This window comes from Falco cherrug, chromosome 6 (genome assembly GCF_023634085.1).
Source record: "Falco cherrug isolate bFalChe1 chromosome 6, bFalChe1.pri, whole genome shotgun sequence".
NCBI lineage: Eukaryota > Metazoa > Chordata > Aves > Falconiformes > Falconidae > Falco > Falco cherrug.
Genome location: NC_073702.1, coordinates 80,991,173 through 81,006,065, shown reverse-complemented (window position 1 = coordinate 81,006,065; position 14,893 = coordinate 80,991,173). Strand labels below are relative to the sequence as shown.

The 14,893-nt window shown below is 39.1% G+C and overlaps 1 protein-coding gene across 8 annotated transcripts in view; it reads left to right on the top strand.

Moving 5' to 3' along the window:
• Positions 1–4,083, top strand: part of SIPA1L2 (signal induced proliferation associated 1 like 2) — a 152,158-nt gene extending 148,075 nt beyond the window's left edge. For all 8 annotated transcript variants that reach the window (XM_055714156.1, XM_055714155.1, XM_055714159.1 and 5 more), the window contains 3 exons: positions 141–264; positions 1,894–1,975; positions 2,844–4,083. In XM_055714156.1, the coding sequence (XP_055570131.1) occupies positions 141–264; positions 1,894–1,975; positions 2,844–2,990 (353 nt within the window). In that variant the 3' untranslated portion in view covers positions 2,991–4,083. The remainder of the gene's footprint in view (positions 1–140; positions 265–1,893; positions 1,976–2,843) is intronic.
• The last annotated feature ends 10,810 nt before the right edge of the window (positions 4,084–14,893 follow it).

Sequence of the window (14,893 nt, the reverse complement as noted above, 5' to 3'; positions counted from 1 at the left end):
ATCTGCTGATTATCTTCAAAGCTGTGATGTAGAAACCTACATCCATTTCTCTAACTGATACAGGATAACGGCTGCAATGTAGCCTTTTATTTTGTATATATGTCCAGCTTTAAACGTATCCTTACGTTACTTTTTTACAGATCAGAGAGTAGCATCTTTTTGTACCTTGAATGATATGCAGCAAGCTCAGGGCTTGGAAGGAGCACAAGACTTACCTTTGGATGAGAGTCCCACGGATGGAAAAGATTTCCTTGAGGCTACTGGGTATGTCAGAATTAAAGTGGATTTCTTACAAAAATATTTTAAGAAAATGTGTTCTCTTAATGTTGCATGTCAAATTGCTTGTATGCGTGTTTCACTGCTATTTGATGGCAGACCTATTACCTTGACTGATCATGTCTTTGATTCTGAAAAATGTTGTTTCTTGGAATGAGCCTCTGAGCAGTTCTACCTAGAAAATTTTAGGTATAGTCAGATAAAGCTCTCTCACTAGAATAGGCCTCTGATGCAGAGTCTCGGCTAATTGAATTTTTCACTGTATTCCTCCTATAAAATACTAACTTGTGTTAACATTTATTTATATTTTTATTTGTATAGAACTGTAATAGGAGCTGAACTCTGTAGTTTGCAATAACCTTATCTGCAGCACATCTCAGACCTTGGAACAGGTGTTCCTACCTATCTTTTGCAACTATTTGCAACTACTTGCAAAACCATGATTTTTCATTCATACAGAGGTAAATTAACCAAGAGAAGTTGTAGCTGAGGACTGCAGGAAACTTGTATGCCAAACTGTCCAATTCTTCAAATTCTTCCCGGTGCTCTGGAGAAAGAACTTTTTTTTTTTTTTCTTTTCCCCGTCTTCCCTGCTGTGAGGAGTATACTTATTAAAAACACAGATTCAGCAGTGTAATCTGTCCACTAGTGTGCTTTAACAGAAAAACACATCTTTCATTAGTTTTGCTCTTCAGCTGCAGGAATGGAAGAACAGGAAACGGAGGGAAAAGTCTTCTTGCTTGTTAGACTATCACATTATAATTTGAACCAATTTTACAGAAATTAACTTACATGGTAAAGCAGATTTATTGTAATGACTTCCAAGTCCACATCTTTCCCAGCCTAGTGATCAGTAAGGATTGCAAAAGACTGTTAAAGATGTTCCACTTTTAGTATCGTCAAATCTGTCAGATTTGTGGACTTGCATGAAGCAGCTGATTCAGCTTTGTATATAAAGCTTATCTCTTCAGCTTCTCTCTTCTAGACAAAATGATTCGCATTATGGCTAATTTCATCTATAACGTATATGAAACTGTCTCCCGCAGTGCTCATTATCATACAGGAAATAGAAGCTATTCTCAGTATTTTCTTTCAGTTGTGCATTTCATTAACCTGTGGCAATATTTCATATGTTTTGACCTTTAAACAAAATATTTGTCTCCATAAAGCCATAGGTTTATCCTTTGCTGCAAATGACACAACCGCAGACCAGACAAAAGAACTCCTAACAGCCCTTTTGGTTTACAGTAATTGCTACTGCAGCTTGCTCCAGATTAGTACAGTCCTTATCTGAAGGCAGCTTGTTAACAAACATGCTCAGCACACCATTTAGCAGCAAGTTTGACTTGCCCTGTGAAGGGTATGTGCAAATAATTCCTAAAACATTCCTTCTTAAATCATTGTGAATTCTGCCTGATTCGCCTGAGAGGCAGATTTCAGATATTACAGCGATGGGTTCCAGTAGTAGTCTTTTGCTGTTGCTGGTTTTGTCACTGTTTTCCTAACTATGCCTAAATTGATTTTTTTTCTTTGCTATTACTAAGTGTTACTCTGCAAAAGCTAGGGGAGGAAATGTTTTTAACTAACCCGGAGTGAAGGTAGTGGTTTACTTTACAGGGAGCATGCCCCAAGTACTCTGACTGGAAAAGTAAACCAGCTGGAAGTCATCCTCCGGCAGCTACAAACTGACCTGAGAAAGGTAAGAGATCATTAGCGATACTATTACTCTTCGGTTTTAATAGTTGTATTTTTATGCAGAGTTCGGCAAGGGCTTTAAAAAAGTACATCAATTAAACTGTATAGTGTAATCAACGAATGATAGAGCCCAGTGGCTCATCTTAGCACTGAGGCGCAGGAGGTCCTGTGGGAATGGTTATGTGAACGAGCTGCCCTCAGGATAACTAGTTTATGGGTCTTTTTTCTCCAGAATAACTGTCTTACATACAGTCATACCCAGAAAGAATGAGGCACTTTATCTCCATTTATCGTACCTTGGATTTAACAAAGGGTAGGGATACGGACACGAGCACTATCGCTAAGTAGTTAACACGCCAGATTTGTCATCCTTGTTGCCTTGTGGTGTCTTGCTCACATAACAATGACCTGCTTTGTGTCTCATCTGCTGTCTAATTTGTGAGCTGGAGACAATGCCAGGACTAGTAGAAATGAGACTGCTTTTGGTAAGAAAATAATCATGTAAGAGAAAATTTTGAAATTAGATATTTTTCTTCCGTAATGTATGCTTTAAATCAGTTCCTAACGGCTTGGGTTCTCATATATGATTTGTAATAGCTAAAAGCTCGTTATCCTTTTAGTGCTTGAATTTTTTTGTTAAATGGTGTAAACTCCTATAATTTATGTATTGAAGTAGCATGTAGTTTTCTTGCAATATCAGAATGAATGAGGTAGTTGGAGCGTATTTCAGGAATTACCTTACAGTTAGTATTTGTCAGGATTAGGGAACTCAAAGAAAGTAGCTGTGTGATTTGCACAGAAATAATAACAACAAAAATAAATACTGTCTTCACGGCAACTTGCTTTACTCAATGTGTGTCTTTGTTAACCAGGAAAAACAGGACAAGGCAGTTCTCCAAGCAGAGGTGCAGCATCTGAGGCAAGATAATATGAGACTTCAGGAGGAGTCTCAAACAGCAGCTGCTCAACTGAGGAAATTTACAGAATGGTTTTTCAATACGATAGACAAAAAATCCTAATGACTGCGCCCCTGGAAAATATGTATTTGAACAATGTAACAGCTGTATTTTTTGAATTAGCGGGGTAATAATTTCACTGTGTTCACAATCCATTTTAGGTGTTTCCGCTACATTCTCTGTCCAGCTTTACTCATCTGAAAAGGAGAGAGAACTGTGGTAATCCGTCTTTAAATTCATATGAAGAAAGCAGAGAATAGCAGATATTTGTTTGTGTGCAGATGAATGTAAAAAATCTTTAGTGTCATTTTAGACATTTTTAGAAGATGCTCTGGCTGGGGCTTGCCTGAAGAGGAATATTTGGGGTTTTAGTTCCTGCATTTCAGGTGTGCTGGTGAAGATGTTAAAGCAATTTACATTAGCTTGGGCTTCAGTATTGTAAGATAAAAAGAATAACCAGACATATACTTTAATGTTTAAAAGGTGCTCTATTTTTTTGTATGTACAGTAGTTTTATTTCCACAGTCCACATTGTCATAGCAATAAGAATGGAGGTATAGTGAATAGTCACAAAGCTGTGTTTATAAAATGTTAGCACTGATGTGTTTAACACTAGTTTGGATGCAGATACATTAGAGATTATTTATTTGCAGGAACAAATGGTGCCTGAATATAAACAGTGTTCTGATTTTCTAAAAATACACATGCCTTGTAAATGGCTCACTGGGGTTAGCCCACTCCCAACTTCAGTTACTTTTGTATAGTCAATGTTCAGCTAAACAGCTATACTGCTTAACTATTGAAATCATGTATGGTGTGAGCCAGCCAATCAATTGTACAATGCCAAATTTCTTTATCTTTGTACAGAAGCTTTGATCAAGTGTCTTGTATTTAACACCTTTATTTAAGCTTATTTAACCTTAAATTGTTGTTTTTATAAAGTTTGTTTTATCTGCACTATGGTGAGGTCAGTTGGTTGCAAGTTGTAATATTTTTAGCTTGCCAAGACTGTACTGAGGAGTTCTAGAAAATTCTAACAATTGGATGCTGCTAGTACACAATTGATTTGTTTGTATGCTTTAACATTTTTAACTGTTTAATTTGAAATGAACATACATCCTGCTTTTTTAATAAATGTTAAAAACTTAAACCCGGATTATTTTGTTGTCTGTAATCACTGTCATCCGTAATAGCTCAGGTTGCCGCTGAGCCCACTCTCTAGGCTCTTAACCCAGAGACAGTCCAAACCCCCAGAGCTTTCATGGTCCCTTGTTACCAACGAGAGACCGTCAACGTTATCGAAGTTAATTTCTTTGGCGTGTCCTGTCCTATAACTGAGAAGGTGGCTTCACGGGTCAAAAGGTGTTTTGGCTATTCCTAGGCATTGATCAGTGACCTCGGGAGAAAAAACTGCTTTAGCCAAAAATACGTCCTCAAGACAGTTTTCAAAAGGGGTCTAGTTTTCTCGTATTACTTTATATTAGTTATAGCAGCAAGTAGCTCGCCATCTTCTTGTGCCTGCAATTGAGGATTTGTTTGCAGTGTTAGCTTATGTGAGATGTTTTGTGTGTAGTGCTGAGTCTAAAGTCTACACCAAAACAGTCAGTTCTGCAAAATGAAATGAAGCTAATGAGCATGTTTGAGGTACCCTTCTGAGAGGAAAAAAACCCAGCAGTTTAAGATCATGGTTTTATCCCAGTTTCCCTTCAGCAGCTGAATTCATTCAGGCAAACCTACAGAAAATTGTTTAATAGTTAAAAATATATTCAATGGAATCAAGTAAAATTCTGTGTCCGTTATTAGTGCACATTGGCTAAGAGATGTTTTGTGGGTTGAACAAATGTCTGCCTCTGCTGTAACAGCTATTATGACTGCTCTCAGGGAAGATTGTACATGGGCAGATGATCAAGGCTTTGGCATCCTTACATTCCAATGAAAAAGACTACTTTGTATTTGTATTTTTCATCAAACCCTCTGACTTCTACATACCAAACGATATCCGTGAAGCTGCTCTATTAACAGAGTAATTAAACATGGCAGTCATGTGTTACGCTAGATTCTGATTTAAGCACCTTACAGGAGTCATTAGCAAACCCATCTGGCTGGAGACCTTGCCAAATAACAGGGCTAAGCAACCTGGGCAATTTGTCTGTGAACATGTTTCTGTGAGGATTGGTTGGTCCGCTTTGAAAAGGTGTGCTAAGTGAAACGAAGTTGAGAATAAGCTTGCTCTGAAGGGATGCTATTAGGTTTGTGTAGGAGTTTATAGTCCAATATTTATTTGAGCTCTGTATCTCTGTTATTGGAAACATTGTTATAACTACCTGCACGAAAAGGTTGTTCAGTAGTTATCTTTCTCATTTTCCCATCCAATCGAAAACATTTAGTTTCTAAAACTGATAGAAAACTTTGTCTACAAATCTTTTTTTTCCCTTTGCTGACAAAAGCAGTTGTCAGAGGCCCAGGGTTCTTCATGAAGTACCTTTCACCATGGGAATTTTTTTTTAGTCTGGCTGTTATCTTTTTAATGACATGTGAATACAATATTTATCAGAGACCATAATATGGTTTTGGCATAGGTAAAGGACATTAACTGGACATATTAATTAATCAACGTTTGAGAATAATTGTCTCAGAGACATTTTGCTGAAAAAAATGCCTGTTTTAGACACGTGGAGGCAAAGGCTAAGTCTACATAAGCAGTGAGTGTGGAGCTCTAGAAGAATTCAGAGTGTTGCTAACTCAGGTTTTGGGACTGGGCAAGATCTTTCAGGCTCCTTCTTGTCCAGTCCCATGACTGGACACCTGTGTTAGGTGGGCTGTGGCCTAGCTTCATCTGGAAGCGCTGTGCTGCAAGACCAGCCCATATGAACCAAAGCAGAGTAAGTGGGGATGACTGGGAAACTACTTCAAAGATGTGTTTGTGATCTGAATTAAAACCAAAATATGGAAGTGTTTCAAATGTCAGCAAAGTCTTCCCAACACAACAGGCTGTGCTGTGAAGTACCAAGATGCAGAAGTCAAACATGAATGTTTAGTTCTGCAAAAGGGGCAAACGGAAATCATGGCAAAATTGCAACATGCTCTGCTTCTGCCTTAAAAGTGGCACCCTAATTTCTGAGTAGATCCTTAATGAAGGGATCCTTACTGAGCCATTTCTCAGAGTGTGGACTGTGTTTTATTATGTATGTTTTGTTCTGAGTTCACTATAACAAACATAAGGGATAATTTTGGTATTTGTTGTGTTCCTGCGAGCGTAGTCATGCTGTGGTTTAGGCACGTGATAGCTTCATACAGAAGCTATCCACGTCCTCTGTGTATTATTTAATATAAATTCTCAAAGTAGTTCATCTGGGTTTGTGCCTAAAATCTAGTTATGTGGGAATAATGTTTAAAATACTTGTAATGCAAACAACTTCATTGTAGAGCAGTTGCTTAGGAAAACAATTTTCAGCCTGGAAGAAAAGGAGAATTTCTATGTACATTATGTTATTGCAGCATTTCCTGAGCTCTTCGTGCTGCCTGGTTCTAATATATAAGAAAGTCAGTGAAACTTGGGAATTGATGTTAGATGATCTGAAACCATCAGGACCATTAATTATTGCCCAAACAAGTTATTCTTCACCCCAGCTTCTCTCTTCCATAGCAAAGACTAGAAGGAAAATAACATCTTTCAGCTGAAAAAGCTGAACAAACAAAAGCTTCTGTGTGTTTGGGAGCAGTGTGCAAACAGAGAGGGAAAGGTATACTTCAGTAATTCTAGAAATAAATTTGCCAGGAATATAAATCTTAAGCTCAGCTCTTTTCTTTGTGCAGACACGTTGTATTTTTCACTCAGGTCCTCACACTTGCTTTATTTCACTCCCTCACCATGTTCCCTTGCTTTTCTCTCAAGAAGAATCCAGTGGCGCAGTGCCAGAAGAAAGATTTCTGCGATGGATCCTTGGTCTGGACAGCCAGGGAGAGGTCTGCCTGGGTTTAGACGAACCGATAGAGAGGCAGAGCCTAAACATTTTGCCGTCTTTGCTCCTGCATTGCAGAACGGAAAGCCAGGCAGGTACAATGTCACCCAGCCTTGCAAACGGAAGTCCTTGCTGTTTTGCAGACTCTGAAGTCACTCACCATCTTACCACAGTACTCGCTTTTGGAATCGCTTTTTGGATCACGGGTAAAGCAACCAGGCAAGAACGTGTATTTCCAAAATAACTATATCTAGCAGACTTCAAACCCTCATGGGGGAAGCCAGGAAAAAAAAAAAAAAAAAAAAAGAAAAAATAAATGAAGGGAAGGGAAGGGAAAGAAAATTAAAAAAAAAAAGAAAAAAGGAAAGGAAAGGAAAAAGATAAAAGGAAAGAAAAGGAAGGGAAAAAGATAAAAGGAAAGAAAAGGAAAAATCAGAGAAAAGAAAATAAGAAAGAAAAATGAAAAGGGAAGGGAGGGGAAGGGAAGGAAAAAGGGATGGCGGATAGAGCGGACATTTTCTTAGGCTTTGTTTTGGTTCCCCTTTCAGACAGAGAACCAGCACTGCTGGCTGTTGCACCAGCTTATGGGGACATAGCAGGACCAGAGAATGGAATAAACAGACCAAATCGCTCGTAGCCTTCCCTTTTAGAAATCACTCAAAGGTTTCAAACACAGTGGTGTTGGATTCCTATTTATTTTATTGACTTGTCTAGGGAAAGAGTTTTATAGGCTTTTTTACATTCTTTGAACATGTGAACCTTTTTCTCTGCTAACCATTGATATTTAAAGGCGTCTTTGCTATATAGCATCACAGAATTTATCTAGTAGTGGTCACATTGACCTTGTCCTCATTGGAACAAACCGGGGCTGGTAGATGAATCATACAAATGTGTTAGTTTTGCAGAAAGGCTATAAATCTGTTTCATGTTTTTCTTTATCCCTGCTATACAATAGCAAATCATTAAATCTCAAAAGCTGAAAAACAGCAGATGGGTATTTTCTGACCAATGTCATAAAAAAAAAAGAATTAAAAAATTATTGAACATGCTGTTGATACCAGATCAGGTGTCTTTGTGTCTAGACATCAGCTGGAGGTGTTTCAAATAAATCTGAGGAGAGATGATGGAAAGTAAGGAGACAAAAACATTGCATGTTGGAAAGTGGGACGTGCAAAGTGCACCAGTAGTAATCATGGGCGATATATGAGTTGTGCTTTTATTGATGGCAGGTGACTGCATGTCCAAAAACTAGAACTTTAATGAAACAGGAAATTCTCACATAACTTGTTTGTATTTTGTAAACCCACTGTTTGGAGCCCAGAAAGCAATTGTGAGTTAATAACTCGGGAAAAACTTTTGTCACAAGTTAGCCCTGACCAGAAATCTGGGATTAGGTGGTCTGCAGTACTTGGATAGTTATGACTTAATATTCAAGCAGTGGGGCTTGGTTATGCTGAACCCTATTTAAAGAGTTAGAAGCTCACCGCTTTTCGTCTTTCATTCCTATTTTGAAACTGATGAAAGTGTGTGACTATTTGAGTGACCAAAGCTGTTAATAATAGAATAACTGTGAGCCTTGTGTTGTCCAGTAGTAAATACTAGTCTAGCCATCTGAGGTGCTTGTTACCACTAAATGTAGTCTCGCTTTCAGCTCAGTCATAATGTTGATAGATAATATTTTCTGAAGAATTTTTTGTGGAAACCTGAGATACCTGTGTTCTCATCAATGCTGTGTTTCTCCTTCTACGTGGTTGTTTTATTCCACATACGAACATCCAGAGATGATGGATGTTCCTTTCATAAACTCAAGACACAGCGTTTCTTTTCAACAAGGAATGTTTCTGTTGTGTGTAAGAACAGTGCTTCAGGAACTGTATTCTAGCACTAGTACAACTTCAAGCTGTTCGTGCTCAACGCTATCTTCTGCCACACAGCTCCCAGATTCTTGGTCTCCCCTTCCTTTCCTAAGAGCTTAGTTTCTCAGTAGGGGTTTCAGTAAAAATAGCACAAACCAAAAAGCACCTTCAGACTTGCAATTTCTTCATTTTGTAGGAAACACAGGAATTTTTTTAAAGGTACAAATATCCTGTCTTGTTCTTTTCTGTGCTGCCTGCTGTCAGGAAGCTTAAAAAGGAGCTTCAGGGTAGCTCAGCACTTGAACAATTCAGTTTCTTTGCTGAAATGCTTGTGTATGAGTAGGAGAACTTAAACATAAGCACTAATTAATATAAAAATTTGTTCAGCATGCTTTCAGTCTGTATACAGACCAGAGGCAACCTTGTTTCCAATGAGGAAAAATGCCTTTCTATCAATTGCAGTCTACGTTGGCTTGGAGAGTGAGAAATGAGTAATCTGCCATTCGAAGAATAAAACAAAGAATGGGCTCATTCCTATGGTTTTTAATGTCACAGGGCCAACAGAAGCTGTATATTGTGTAGCCAGAAAAGCTCCAAATGGCACCATTAAACTGGACTGTGCTTTGTGGACTGGGCGGCTGATTTCTTTGAAAATATCAGCAAATGTATTCATTTCCTCCGGTGTACATCAGGTTTAATATAATTGAAAATACTGAAGAGAGTAAAACTGGGGGAAAGAATCTGTCTGTCTGTGTGGAATGGTGAAATACATCCAGACCATGTTTAAAAAATGAGGTCAAGTGATTAGACCAAAAACAGGATATGAAAATAAAATTGAAGTCTTTCTTTATTAACCATGACCTCAGTAGTCTACAGTTATTTGGCTCATTGATTTCTAATGTTGATGTGGTTTAAACTTCTTACTAAGCTCTGAAGAATGTTCTTTCAACAGAACCATATCTATTAAATGAGTCATTTGCTCTTTAAAACTAGATAGCTTCACAGCACAGCATGCAGTAAACCTCCTAATGTCTAATAGCCAATTGTCCAGCAAGATTTTTGATATTTATACAGAGAAACTTTAAAGAGATGCTGACAGGAGACTTTCATCATCTGTAAATAGCCTTATTAAGGTTCATGCATAAAATCCTCTTGGATTCTTGAAGTGTGGATTCTTGTTAAAGCTGTGTATCAGTACCTTCCTTCCCAGTCTGTCCTAGTTTGTTATAACAGAGCATCACATAGTTGTCGATATTTGGGTTTTTTTATAAACAAAACATGAAATAGAGGAGAGACTGAAAGAAACCTAAGGAGAGAAAGTGAAATCAATCTTCAGATTAGCACAATGAGCATCCTTTTAAAATACTTTTATAATATTATAGAGATGCTTTAATAATCCTCTTAGAGAGAATAACTAGGCTTGCATATTTAACAGGCCAGTGTTTAATTCCTGAATTCACCACAGGTTCTCTGTCAAGCCATGCAGACAGCAAACCACACTGCACTGAATGGCTAACAATATGTTAATAATGACTTGCCCACGTTTTACAAGAAATGTTACGAATTCCCTCCATAAAAATCACTCTTTTTCATCTCTAGGAAAGTTCTCAGAAATACTGAAGCTGCATTTTTTAAAGTGACATGGAAATACTTATTGTTAACGTTATGATCCCCTTGGTGTTGTGAATAAGAGTGAGATTGCTAAGCTGTGCTGACAGCAAACTGAGGTGCTCAGAGGCAGCAGAGGCGCAGGTATTCCTGCACCTTTTGCTTGAAGGGAATATGCCTGAAATATCAAAAGGGCATCCCGTATCTAATGCTTGGTTTGATGAGAATACAGATGAGAGCAATCTGACAGAGACAGTCTGATCTCCTGATGGAGACAGGGTGCTTTTTGCCCCTAGTGAAAATCTTTGCTCCCTGCCCATGAGGACTGCCTTTTCCTCTTGCTCATGTTGTGGAGCTTTGAGCAGCTTTCCACATTGCATGGTCCCATCCAAAATCTGAGGAAAGCGTAATTTTCCCTGGCAGCCTGCAGGTTATTTGTGAGTCTTTTTGTACAGGCAAGTCTCCTGTTCCTTTTGGGAGTCTCCAGCCAGCCTGCAGGCTCCCTGTTCTCTGCTGCTGCTCATCCTGCAGTGGCTTTCACCTGCCCCATGTGCTGCAGCAAGCTGCTTACTTGCACGCCAGAGTAAAGCAGCCTGCCTTTCTGCTGTCTTCCTGTAGCCTTTTAAACATTCTGTAACACACAGCACACATGCAGTAAACAGTGAACAAACACAGGGTGCTGGGCCATGTTGACTAGACCGTGCTTTTGCTGAGAAAGGTTGGACCAGATGGTCCTTGAGGTCCCTTCCAACCTGTATTCTATGACTCCATGAAATACAAGAGATAGCATCCTTCTCACTTACCTAAGTGTTTTTCAAATATTTCCTTGTGGTCATATGATGATAACTCCGGACAATCTGATGTTACCAGTGTGAAGCACAAACTGTGGATCACAGCGGTGAATGCAGGAAATAAAGTAGGTTTGAAAAAATGTAAACAGCTTTGTTTCATTAAAGTCATCTACAGGGAGAAGCAGCATATTTCGAGGAAAAACCGTATTCCTTGGCCAGCTGGTCTTCACTGGCTAAATAAGATTCATGTTTTCTTTTTTACGTGGTTTTATTTTTTAACAAACTTATCGTAGAAGCCCTGAGACGCTTCGAAACTTGACTCTAGAACTTTGCCTAGTGGCAGACAAATAAATTCAGGGTTCCTAGGTTATTTTGCAAGTAACCACAGGAGCTCTGTTCAATGTGCATGAAGTATCTTTTGTGGTGTCCAAAGCAGTTGACTGTACAGCTGAGGAGCTATCCTTTTGAAAGTATATTTAACCTCCAATATGCAGAAGTTATTGTATTGTCTAAAAAAGCCCTCCTTTATGAACCTTGTGTGTCTGGGGTTTCATATTCCAACTCTGACCAGGAAACATGGAGAGCTCCTGTTTTTAGTGAGGCTGCTTTTTGTTCTCTTAAAATTATCTGATGACCTTAAACTTGCTAAGGTAACACTGCCAGAAAAGTAAACGCTCTCTTTCATCTCTAAGTGCATTTTCTTCTTTTGGCCTGTATGGATTTGCAGGATCCAGAGTCCATTTTTCATACACACATAGGCATTTTTTCCTCCCCTGTGAGCAACCACATTTCCTTTTGAAGCTGTTTCAGCTACTGACAATTAACAGGACTTACAGTTTGTGACAGAAATGTTGGCTGGAAGGAATGTCTGTGGGTCATCCTGTCCAACCTCCTGAACTAGTGCTGCCGCTTTACCAGGTTAGTATGGCTTTGTCTAGCCAAGTCCTACAAACCTCTGTGGATGGTGACTCCACAGCCTCCCTGGATACCCTGTATTATCCCTCAGTAAAGTTGTTGTGTTTTTTTTTCTCTGATGTCCACCCAAGCCACAACCAGTGGTAGTTACCCCCTGTTATCATTTGCCAGTGCCAAGATTTTGGCTGTTTCGTGTGTGTGAATACCTTACAAATAGTTGTAGGCTACAATTAAATCATCCCTTCGTCTCTTCTTTATCAGATAAAACAAGATTAAACAAGACCAATTCTCTCAGCTGTCCCTTTTTGGTCATATGCTTAAGGTACCTGGCCATCTTAGCAGCACTCTGCTGAGCTCTCTCCAGTTTATTACCATCCTTCTTACACTGGGAGTCCAAAACTGAACACAATATTCCAGTTGAAGCCTTACCAGTAATTACCCTGTACATCCAGGGACTCACAGTGTAACTTGTTTCTGCCACTTTTCTTCCTTTTCTCACCGAGTGAAATGCTCTTTGGAGATGAAGCATTTTCTTTTTTTTTTTTTCCTTTTTGTTACATCTGGGATTTTGTTGGCTATGGTTTGAAGACAGGAGATGCTTTGCTATTTATGTCATCTGTGGAGGTGGCAGCAGGGGAAAAGTCATCCACAGGTGCACACATGGTCCTGATAGACACAGTCAAAAAAGTTGGTGTTGGGCAGAAGCTGAAAGAAAAACCACATACGTACACCTTCTGTGAGATGCACATTAGATGAAACTCCATAGAGGAGTGTGGTCAATGAAAGGAAAATAACTTTCTTTAGTTTACAACTGTTTTCAAACACACTGTTGCTATTTGCTGCAAATCCAAGTAAGGGAGCAGGGTAGCAATCTGCTCACTTGTCTTCCTACTGCAGATTCCCAAGGAAGATCTGTCCGGATGAAGCCTCCCACGTCTGAACTCATCTGGTACATTTTCTTAATAGCTGGAGAAGGAAAACAAAGGTTTGCATAGGGTGGTTCAGCTGAACGATAGCACGGAGCTACTCTGAAGTGAGTCACCCCCTGACAGGCCTTCTTTGTCTCTCTTCAGCATGAGAGGAGCACTGAAAAAGGAGCTTGGCTGTAGAGTTCTGCAGTACAGTGTTTTCCAGAGTTTTCCGTTGTTCATTACTTTCATTGCCTTTAATGTTTAAATGAGCGTTTATGAACATCTTGGGGGAAAAAATGAGAAACACCCTGACCTGCTATAGCTATCACGCAAGAACAGCGTTTGGATTATTTGAACTCAGTCCTGTTTTGTGTTCTACACAAGGTATTATCCCTCTAAGGTGATTTTTTATTTTTAATAAATGAGAACAGGAGATGTGAGATGCACTCACCTAACTTATCTTAGCTGAGACAAGTTTGAAGCGTTGTTGGATGCCTCAGTAAATGATATATGATCATCTGGATTTTTATAACCCAGGATTTCTATCCATTTCAGACAGGTTATTATGCGGAGCAGAGTTCATCTGGATTCGAGCTAGTCTTAAAGTGGAATCTAGTAGAGGCTTTAATAGAGTATCTAACAAACAAAGAGATTTTGAGCCTTTATCTACCAGTGTGTTATTCTAGTTTACTTCTAGAGTAACAAAATTATACTTTGTATTAGCTTCAAACTAGAGTTGTTCATTGTTGAATCAAGTCTTGTGTTTTGATCAAGATACAGAGAACTGTGTTTTTAAAAGTGCTGAAGTCTTTGTTTGTTTTGGAAGATGTTAAAACATGTTAAAGAAAATTAGTTCTAGGCTGAATATTTGTATGACAAGTTCTGCCTACAGCAAATCTCTATGACTGAGCTCAGATCTCTAAAAATAAGATTTAAAATTGGAATGTTTATGCAAGTCTTAACACTTGTGGTACCAGTGGATGTTGCCATAATAATAAATGGAATAACAGAATGTTGTCACACTGCATTGAATTTCTGACCTCTGTTTCATCTTGTGAGACAAATTGATCCTCGAATGTTAAGGCCATAAAGAATTACCTGAATAGAAATTTCTTCTGAATACTTGCAATGAAACTCAATATGCTACATGATTCAAGTAACCAATAAATGAATTCATTATTATGATCACTTTGAAAATTACTTTAGCAGCAAAGCAGAAGCATCATCAAACAAAAAAGCAGGCAATAACAGGGATTTTTTTCCCCATGCCTTTGTCTTATGCTCCACAGATGACAGTTTCTAAAGGGCAGAAATACACAAAACCCAATAACTGTGTGTGGAAATCAGCTCCTGCAGTTCCAGAGGATGATATTTCTAACGCACAGCAATGTGAAACAGTGAAATATTTCTGGGTTTGCCCTCTCCAAAGGGGGCCATCAGTGGCCAAATATAGCAATTGTAGAAAATATGTTAAGAGGAGCTGTGCTTTCCCTGTTATGCCAGGGGAGCTGGTGCTCAGAGCCCCTCTGGCTGTGCAGGAGGCAGGGGAGAACAGGGATGACTGAGATGTGTCAGCACAGTGATGCCTCCGTGGCACCAACATACTGAATCCCCTCTGGACCTTTTTCATACTCTGTTGATCATGCTACTGGAGTTATTTGAATTGTTCTTGACGGTAATGGAAATTATGTTGGAGAATAGAGCCAGGATCTCAGGAGCCAGAGTTGTCGAAAGAGCAACATCTCTGCTTGCCTCTCCCTCTTCATGCTCTGGGCTCCCTTGCTGCAGCCTGGGATATGTGCCAAAGATTTGAATCCTGGGAGGCTGGAGTACCTTACCCACCCATCTGTAGAGTTTGAAGGCTCTTCCCCCTCTCCCATTTATACCTATGGAAGAGTTTGGCTGGGAATGTCATTATTTTGA